Source organism: Anguilla anguilla, chromosome 13, assembly GCF_013347855.1.
Source record: "Anguilla anguilla isolate fAngAng1 chromosome 13, fAngAng1.pri, whole genome shotgun sequence".
NCBI classification, from domain to species: Eukaryota; Metazoa; Chordata; class Actinopteri; order Anguilliformes; family Anguillidae; genus Anguilla; species Anguilla anguilla.
Genome location: NC_049213.1, coordinates 32,320,174 through 32,330,299, shown reverse-complemented (window position 1 = coordinate 32,330,299; position 10,126 = coordinate 32,320,174). Strand labels below are relative to the sequence as shown.

The 10,126-nt window shown below is 41.1% G+C and overlaps 1 protein-coding gene across 2 annotated transcripts; it reads left to right on the top strand.

Moving 5' to 3' along the window:
• Positions 1-4,651: 4,651 nt before the first annotated feature.
• On the top strand, positions 4,652-9,414 carry si:ch73-361p23.3 (tumor necrosis factor receptor superfamily member 4). Of its 2 annotated transcripts, none has more exons than XM_035387096.1 (7): positions 4,652-5,282; positions 5,487-5,597; positions 5,969-6,103; positions 6,757-6,829; positions 7,158-7,429; positions 7,914-8,023; positions 8,235-9,414. In XM_035387096.1, exons 1-7 carry the CDS (start codon positions 5,192-5,194, stop codon positions 8,289-8,291), a joined length of 849 nt encoding a protein of 282 aa, XP_035242987.1. In that variant the 5' UTR covers positions 4,652-5,191; the 3' UTR covers positions 8,292-9,414. The 2 variants fall into 2 exon arrangements, with proteins under 2 accessions (XP_035242987.1, XP_035242986.1); XM_035387095.1 differs by having other exon boundaries at positions 4,654-5,282; positions 7,914-8,027.
• Positions 9,415-10,126: the final 712 nt, after the last annotated feature.

The window sequence follows — 10,126 nt, the reverse complement described above, 5'->3', positions numbered from 1 at the left end:
AACTTTCAGATGTTATTACTTGTTCCCACATCATTAGATTTTATCCCTAAAAATCACTTGGTTGTTTATGGATTTGTTACACAATCCATTTGCCCATGTTAAAAATGCAGTGAGCTAAAATTCTATGGTTCTAATTTGAAAGGAAAGCAATATTTTTTGTACCATTCGTTTCCTTCTTTAAATGTCAGCTACAAATAGCATGGCAGAAGGCACACAAACAGGGCATGACACAGCCATGTGGACCAGCTGCTCGGTGCAGGGAGCGAATGCTTCACTTACTCACTTACTGTTTGCATGGTTTTTTTTTGTCCTGAGATAACGTGGGAAATGAAAGTGACATTTACTGACAAATCTACATGCTTAATTTTTTATAAAGCAAAAAAAAGAAAGAAAGAAAAGCAAAGCTTTCAACCACCAAAACAGGAAACCACATGGTGGTTTTATTAGCAACCCCCCGCTACTGCAGAGCCTCCTGGGTTTTCTTTGCAGCGTCAGTCAGTATCTACCGTAAGAGCTCAGGAGGTAAGACCGATTGTCTGGTAGTCGGAGGGTTGCCGGTTCAAACCCCGCCCTGGGCATGTCGAAGTGTCCTTGAGCAAGACACCTAACCCGTAACTGCTCTGGCGATTGAGAGGCATCAATTGTAAAGCGCTTTGGATAAAAGCGCTATATAAATGCAGTCCATTTACCTGTCAATCATCAACTTGATCTTCAATGCCAATCTCTTGAGAGAAAGTCTTGCAAATGACAGCTTACCACCTGCAAGTTTAATTTGATAACGTTGATACGACAAAACTGAAATCCTTTGCCTCACAAAAAAGTGACTACTTTTTCAGATGTTTTAACATGATGCATGATTGCAGTTCCAGAAAACAAACATTTAGATTTGACATTTTTGTGTATGTGACCTACAAAGGACCAGAAAATAGCCGTGCCAACCAGTCCCTGTGCCAACCAGCCTCGGCCTCCCCTACTCTCTCTGCTCTTGCCCCCCTCTAATTTCGAACGCTCATTCATAATTTAGGTCTAAATAATGCCTTGCATTACTTGGCTGCCTCAGCAGAATACCTTCTTTATAAGACCCCACCCATATACTTACAATTCAATCATATTTGATCACAGGGAATGTTCTCTCCTGAATAGAATGTAAAGCTCAAAATATATTTGATATTTATCAATTTAGTGGCTTTTATGTAAGGAAAATGGAAAATGTTGCTGCTTGCCAAAACGTTACTTTTAGGGTAATTTTTTTTTATCACATCAGCATTATTTTATAAATGTACATTTGAGAAAGTATAATTCAATGGATCGCTACTTCAAAGTTATGACTAATTTCACCGTTTAGCGTAGGCTGGTTCCCTCACACTAGATACCTTGCTGGTGTTCTGTTGGAAATGCTTATTGATCTTCTCCACATCATAATTCAATTACTCCAATTATATGTATATAAAGATGTCAAGTTATACATTTTAAGTTATAATCGAACTACTGATCCTTTTCCAGCAAGTAGCAGGCGCTTGAGAATTTTGTTTCAGAACGTCCTGCCTTCTCGTACGTGTGACTTTGCACAGACGATTCAACGTCTGCTGAGATGTTCAGTTAAGGTAGCGGCTGTTTGATCAGGCTTCCTCCTGGTGGAAACCTGTCATTGCGTGGTTGCAGACCTAGCAGTCTTGGTGCGAAACCTGTAATTTCCAAACCAGCACAGCCGCATATGTTCCCCCGACGCTCTTTGCAGGCAGACCCGGGCCTTGAGGATCTCGTTTCCCCCCCCTCCGGACGCTGCCTCCGTTCGCGCTCATCTCCTTTATGAGAAATTCTGCTGACTGAGTCCGTTTTCAGGTTTTAACAGGAAGATTTATCTTCCTGTTAGCGAACCGGAGAGGTTTTCCCTGAAAGTCTTCGCCAAAAGCTGGCGTCACTGTCGTGACCTTACTGCTGTCCTCTCTCTTTCACTGTTCACCATCTAACTTTTGATGTTGTTGTTATTGTAAGGGCAATAACAACAAGATCGGAGCAATTTTATTTACAGTACAAATGTAAAGCAGTGTGTTTTCTCCAACCCTTTTGACGTAACATTTCAAATTTAAAATGCAGGAAGGCATCTCATGAACAACACCGAACGTGATCTATATGACCAACGCGGCTTATCCTTTGTCAGAAAAACGAGCAAATCTGAAAACTCGAATCATCAAACACCGCAGCTTTGTTAGAACTAACGATTAACTGGCCACACCTTGAACACATTGGAAGTATATAAGCTGTGCTTCATTAGGATCTTATGGTGGTTATGGATTTAAGTATGTTTTAACATGTAGACTAGTCATTGCAGAAGACACTGTGTTTGACATATGCAGTACGTTTCACAATCAAGTAGCGCATGTACACTAATCTGGCAGTGATGCTATGTCTGTCTACAGATTTTTTTAAATCACTTAAAAAAAGACCTATCTGGTCAAAATGTTGTCTTAGTGATGCAGTATTTGTGAGAATTTGTAGTGGACAGAGGCTGCTATGTCCAAGTTACTGAAGGAAACTGAGATGACAGACATATCGTACTGCAACGTATGAAGAATCGAACCGGGCAGCAATGTGCAGAGACAAGTGGCTTTCCACTAACAGCCTGATCAGCAGCAGGTGCAATTCAGGCAAGTTTTAAATTAGCAGTGAAGTGAATATTGTTTGATTTAATCTTGTTTGATTTTTTTTATTCTATAAAGAAAATTGTCCTCACTTGTACCCTGTAACAGTGTTTTTGTCTTTGTTTTATGTGTGCCTGGTCAAAAAAAGAAGCAAGTTGATTTATTTTCCATCAGACAAGTAAGTAATTAAATTTATTTCCTCAAATAACTTGGCTTTGTGAAAATTTGGTCTGGAAGATATAATATATATATATATATATATATATATATATATATATATTTTTTTTTTAATTTTGCACACCTCAGAAACTACTGCTGTCACATGGTGGTTTGCAGTTGTTCCATTCAGTTCAAATCAGTAATATTTTGGCATTTGGCCAATAAACTTTGCATTTTGGCGATGCCATGGTTATACTGTGATGCCAAGAACAGTCAAGTGAAAACAATACTGATACAGTTAAAGCTGGGATCGTTTAGTATGCACGCTGTACAGGTATACGCTTTTGCTGGAGGTGTGGGTATGTGTTACCGGAACAATGGTTCGAATTTCCATCTAAAGAGTTTCTGACAGATAGCATCAGTCTCAATGCAATTTCTGGAAACATCCTCCGAACCTATGGTAGATGAGGAAGGAAGTGACACCTACACAACTGAAATAGGCTTTGCTCCATGGTTTTTTTTTTTTTTTTTTTTTTTTTTTTTTTGCCTGTATGTTCTACAGAGGTGTTACCATGGCAACTCCTCTCTTTGCGGGGATTTTTCTCTTATTCTCAGTGGATTTTTGTCTCTTAACCCAGAGAAAACCTGTCACCTTTTTTTTTGCGCCCTTAGAACACAGGAGAGCAGATAACAGTGTCTCCATTGGGGTAGGACAGCAGCAGACCACCCTTGCCAAACCAAGGACTCAGGTGCCCCTGGTTGCGTGGGAGGCAGTGCACCTCTCAATGATCCCCCCCCCCCCCCCCTCGCCAAAACCACCCCCCCCCCCTTTCCCCCAGCTCCAGAGTCTGGCAACAGAGCTTAGCTTGGCTCCAAACACTGTTTGTGTTACACCAGACTACCGAGCTGTCAGATAATGGGTCAGGTTATAAGTGTCTCACAACCGTCGCCTTCATTTTCTGTCTCCTGCACAGCTTTCATAAATAGAATGATGTGTCATACCTTTTGCCGATTGAATAATTGTGAGAAGGCCTATTTGTGCTCGGTTCTGCTGGAGGGAATTGAGAATAGGTGGCTATATAAAGAAAGACTTTTGAGTAAGACACACTTTTTGTGGGGGAAGGGGGATTTACTTTCTCACAGCAGTTGTTTCGGTTTTTAGTCCAGTTTCTTCTTGCGTTTCCCCCTTTTTAGTTTCATAGAGTATTTGAAGATCAATGTCTAATATTTTCCACCATTTGTTAATGTCATTTAGTGCCAGCCCAAATACAGAACTATATAGAACTTTAAATTACTGAAGTGTCTGCCATCATATAATTAATACACTTTTTATGGGCAGTGAAGTATTGATAGAATCAGTTTTTCTCCAACACATTTGCCCTGTCTCACTCACAGTAATATCAGTCTTGCAACTGCAATTTCTTTGTAATTCAAAATAGGAAAAATGTGGAGGTAACCTGGGAGTTCCCCCAGACTCAATCCAAAAATATGAGTGTCTGCAAAGAGGGTAAATAACTGCTGTACAGGATGTTTCAGAAAAATCTAGTATAGATTGTAATTTGTCATTCATCAGTATTGAAAGAGGACTTTCATGACTGAATCAAAGAGAAAATTAAAAAAAAAATTCAATTCATGAAAGCCTGTATATATTTGAGATATATATATTTTAAAAATTACACAATTTCAAAGTGCTTTATTGGCATGACATGCACAGTGTTGCCAAAGCAAGAGTTATAAAGAACAACAGTAATAGCAATAATAGATACATGAACAAACAAAAAATAAAAATAAATAACAACAACAGCAACAACAACAACAACAATAATAATAATAATGATAATAATAATCAACTCTACAACCGGCAAACTAATGTACACATTATTTATGTCATTTCTCTCTCTCTCTCTCGCTCTCTCTCTCTCTCAAATGAAATGCAGATATGTTGGTGATCCTTGATGTAATACAACTATGATATAAAAGCACAGGAGTTTTATTGTTGTACTAGCAAGTGAAAATATGCGCTTGCTGGTTATCCTGAGAAGCAAGATTTAATGCCTTAACTTCCTGCTGCCCGTGTAATGGAAACAGGTCAGAGCAAACGGAAGCGTTCCACGCTGTGTCTTCAAAAGTGAGGGCGAGGCTATAAACGTGCCACACAACTGCCTATGTCATTAGCATGAGCTCTGAAATGCTCAGAGGCGCTGTGTTAAGCAGTGCGATAGTCTGAGACCCTGACACAACCGCTTGGTTTTGAGGACTGAACGAAAAAAGGGAAGAAAGAAAAAAAATACGGCTTTTTGTAAATGGTGTCTCCTTTGTTCACAACGACCGTATAAATTTCAGGTCTGTGCTAAAAAGAGGAGAGATACCGTACAACTGAATGCACAAGTATGGACGCAAGTATAAGACTCCTGTGCTGCCTAACATGGTTCTGCATTTGCCTGAAGTTTTTGTCAGGAGCGCCAAACTTGTGTCCGCCAGGTAAAGTATGAGGGCTTTCTCAGTCTTTAAGTGCAGTGCCCTGCTTTCTTACACTCCTGCTGGAACAAGCATTGTACACCAACATCTTATATTGTGTGTTTGTTTTTCTGTTAAGATTGTTAAGATTTTGTTATGAGCAAGGGTGATGGTGCTGACGATGATCATAATGATAATGACGATGAAAATTTTAAAAAACTTTTTTAGGTCAGATGAAAAATTACGGGACTGGCAACTGTGTACCCTGCCCAGACTACGCGTTCCAGTCAACACCCAACAACGGAATTTCTTGTAAAAACTGTCGAACCTGTGAAGAAGGTATGGGATGAATGAATGTTTCAGGTTTTTTGCTCGTATTTTTCCTGGGTTGTGTAATAACCTATCCTCAGATGTCTCTTTCTTGTTCTCTCTCTTTCTGCTGGTCCACCTAACTTTCTCTTTGCCTTCCCATAGCTTTTTACCATATACATGGAAATGTCAGAACAGTATAAATGAGCGTACAAATTCAAGGATATGTAATGAGGGTATACAATACTGCCGAGCTGATGGGGGTTCTCGCAGTGTGTCAAACCACAGGAACTCAGATGGGCTACACATTCTGGTTTCGTGCATACCACCTTCTCTGTGAGCGTCGACACGTCTATCTATTTATAAATGAAAACCTCATTTTCATTTTTTTTTTCCTCCAGCGTTGGGAAGTGAGTTTATTTCGAAGTGCACGAGCACGGCGGACGCAGAGTGTCGATGCCGCGAGGGATTTGTCGCCAGAGAGAAAGACCAGAGCTCCTGCAAGTGTGACAGGGGTTCTGAGCTGGATGAGACAGGTAAAAAACTAGAACAAATGGTGGCTGTTCTGGACAGCCTACATGTTTTGTACATTTTTCTGTACATTTTTAGCCTTATACACTATTGACAGCTTCAGCCTATTGTCTGCTGTTTTGTTTAAAAACACATTTCTACATTTTTCTGCCATGTTTTTTCCCCCTCTGTCACTGCAACAAGCACCTGACCTTATAGCTTTTATATGGGTGTAAATAAAATTTATCGCGGTGAAAACTAAAGCAGGGGTCAAAACATTCATCATGTTGTGGTGCATTTTAAAATTAATTTTTGGGTATTTGGGAGCTGCTAATGTGGTGTACAGACTCCATTTTCTTCGCCAACACTGTTTATTCTCTCTTGCACCTGCACCACTGGTGTGGTTGTGTGTGTGGTAGTATTTTTTGTTTTTGTTAGTTGTGAGTCACAGAAGACTGGGTAGTAAACTGTTCTATTTTAGCTGTAAAAGTGTTGAAATTAAGATCAAAGCTCTAGTTCCAGTAACTTAAGTGTTTTTGGATGGCTGGCTTTTGGGAAAGTAATTTGAAAGACATTGAGACTGTAGTTTAGCATAGCTGTTGTGTATTGTCTCTAAGTTACTTGAAGAGATTTTCATTTCTTTGATATTGAAGGAAATCTTTTCATTTTTCTGTTTCAGTAAAGAAATGTCTAAGATGTCCACACGGAAAATTCAACAATATTGCTGGCAAAAAGTGCGAAGACTGGACCAAGTACGGAAAGATTTATTTCATCTGAAGATGTTTTGTCTTTTCTAGCATTTATCCAATCAACAATAATTTCCGAGATAATCAAAGAGAAAAGTAAAATTCAATCAGGGCAGCTTACCTTTTGAAACGTTTGACTATTTAGCCTCATCGTAAGTGGGAAAACAGAGAGTGAATGCTTTATGACTATAGTCCTGTTTCTTTTCATCAAGTCAGTCATTCAGAGTCTTGATTGAACCTGGACTTTTTCCTCTTCCTCAAGGGAATTGTTCTTCCGCGGGACAGTGGATGGCGGATGTTTGAATGTTGCTCACGTGTTGTCTCCCTTGCCCAGTTGCGGGACCCGGGGAGTGAGGAAACCGGGCTCTCACACTTCGGATGTGGAGTGTCGCGACGACCCGGGGAACAACCGGACATCCAACCCCCAGGATCCTTCTTCCGTCTCGGGCCTCGACAACAAGAAGCACGTCACCTTGTCTGCAGCCGTGGCCATGACGTCTCCCCAAACCACCGCCTCCGCCTCCCCTTCCGTCACTCCACCCACCACCGCCTCTACCTCCGCATCTGTTTCTCTGAGCGCAGACACACCTCCAGTCTCGAAGCCTGGTGGGTATTTCTCATCGCATCCCGTAGGCAGTCACCATGAGGTCATATGCTTTTTATGGCAAAATAAGAATAATATAATGGCTGGATATGCATATGCTAAAATACGTTTTTTAGGGTGGCAGTGTAGTATAATGGGTAAGGAGTTGGTCTTGTAACCTACAGCTCAGTGGTTTGATTCCCAGGTAGAACACTGCCGTGGTACTCTTGGGCAAGGTACTTAATCTGTATTGCTTCAGTATATATCCAGCTGTATAAGAAAATGTAAATGATATGTGAAAGTTGTGTAAGTCGCTCTGGATAAGAGCATCTGCTAAATGCCTGTAATGTACTTTGTTCATATTGCACAAGTTTTGTTTTTCAGTTATTGTATTTACAACAAATTCCTTTCAACAGCTTTTGGCTTGAGTTGTTTATTGCCTAGTGCAGTGGATGTGTGAAGCTGCGCTGTAAACCTGAGATCGCTGAATGCTTCTGCCTTCTGCAGGTTTCCCTGGTTACGCCATTGCTGTGCCACCAATTCTCCTTCTCATCCTTCTGTCTCCTGTCATCTGCAAGCACCTAATCGTTCCTTTCATCCAGAACTACAAGAAGAAGGCAGGTACATATTGGCTCGGTGTCTGGTATTTTGCTGCATTGTGTGTGTGATGCATAAGCCAAAAGGCACTGTGCACATGTGACATGTGCGTAGCCGCAGCTGATCCACAGCTGTTGTGGTGCCTCATGCTCGATTGTGTGCCGCCTGGTCAGGTGTGCGTCTTGAGCATTTCATTTCCTTGTCCTCCCTTCTCTTCTCTTCCCTCTTCAGACACTCCCTGTCGCAGACCCGTGGAAGAGAGCGGAGACAGCAGCTGCTCCTCGCTAGTCAAGTCATGCCAGGGTCAGCCGTGACATCGTACACGTGTCCTGCTACCCATTGGGAACACTCAGCATTTCAGTGAGTGTTTCCTGGCCTCCTTGTGGGTGGCTGTCTTCCCCACAATTCATTAATGGGTATAGCAGGAACACCTCAGTGCTTAAGGCTATTCTGTATTAAATACGAACCCCAATAAAGACCCCCATCATGGGTATGGCAATCGTGTAGAAAAAAAGAAGCTTTTAGGGGGTCTCCACTACTTCACCCATATTTTAATTACAGCAGACCTTCAAGCTGTCTACAGTCTTTGACTGAAATATTTAATGCAACTGTGATATTGGTAATCGGCTGTTTTTGCTTGATTTACTCTTTTTGTTTTTGTTTTTGTTTTTGTAGTCTTTCTTCTGTGAGTAAGGCTCGACAAGGATTCTGCATGTTGTAGAAGTATTAATGTTGTAGTGTTTTACCATTGAGTGGTAACTTCCTCAGGGCCAAGCAGAGACCTTTAGAGGGGCAGGTGCTCAAAGCGGGCATAAAAAACAAAAACGCCTTGACAAAAGGGCACTTTGGACAGCAAGGGGCAAAGGGGCAGGTGCTTGAGCACCCTCCGCCCCACCCCCCCCTGCACGTGCCTGAACTGCCGGTCATGCCAACCACCACTCAAAATAAGTATTTTCTGGTTCTTGTGTACATTTTTGCAAATGCAAATTGTGATTGTGATTGTGCAGATTATTGTGATCACCCACAATATGTAATCACACAGGTTTTGCGGTGCAAAATACAACTTTTTATCAGAATTTTCATCATATGAAACAAGTTGTGTAGGAATATATTGCATTTTGGATGCATGTACTGTTATTATGTTCATTTGCTGACTAGAAAAGCCTCACTTTTTGGGCTTATAACCCACAGTAGATACGCTGATGTGAAATAAGTCTGTCTAACTTGGTCCAGGCGATGTCACTTGCCAATAAAAAAGTTGTCAGTTACAACACTTCTCCATAGTGTTGTATAGATGGGGCTCCAAAAGGAGGCAGTGATTCAAATGAAATTCATCTAAGTCTGTGTAGATCCAAAGTTTTAACATTTAATCAAAATAAATAAATAGTTTTCTAGCAAGGCAATCAGGAAGGAAAATGTACTGAAATGTACAGAAACGCTCTTCTGTCTGACATCAGCTCCAAATCCTTCCGTAAACTGCAAATGGTCCAAAACTCTGCTGCACGTCTCCTCACCAATACCAAGTCCTGGAATCACATCACCCCCATTCTCCGTGGCCTTCACTGGCTTCCAATAAAACAACGGATCAACAACAAAATCCTCCTGTTAACTTTCAAAAGCCTGGGTCCTGGGGACCCACTGCCCTGCATGTGCTGTCATGTTGTTGTCAAAGAAGATTGCAATGACCATAGCAATGAACCTTTGAAAGTAATTTTACTCTAAAATATGTTTATGTTTACTATGCACTGTTGGCAGTAGTAGCAGTCTGGGCTAAGGTCAATACTGAGAGACAAAGGGAAGTACAATGAGAACAGGGATGAGCTCAGTGGATAAAACTTATTGGAACTAATTAGATTGCAGGTTTTTTCCAGAGCCAACCTCAAACTCACTTTGCTTTCCAAAGGAAAAAAAAGGCTCTAACGACAGGGCACCTGGGGTTGAGACTTGAAACAATGGGCGCGTCGGGTTTGGAAATGCTCCCTCCCAGAGGATGTTTTAGTTTTCTTTTGATTAGGAAATGACGTACACTTTACACCTTGAGTTCAGTGAATTACTTTCATGTTTAGAGTTTTCTTTAGCGAAGGGCCTATACCTGCCGCTGTGACTGACGCAACTCTCGTCTA

Coding starts and splice junctions, on each gene's coding strand:
- si:ch73-361p23.3 (XM_035387095.1), top strand. CDS start 5,192: ATGGACGCAAGTATAAGACTCCTGTGCTGCCTAACATGGTTCTGCATT. Junction 5,283..5,486: donor GCCAAACTTGTGTCCGCCAG/GTAAAGTATGAG, acceptor AAACTTTTTTAG/GTCAGATGAAAAATTACGGG. Junction 7,430..7,913: donor ACCTCCAGTCTCGAAGCCTG/GTGGGTATTTCT, acceptor TGCCTTCTGCAG/GTTTCCCTGGTTACGCCATT.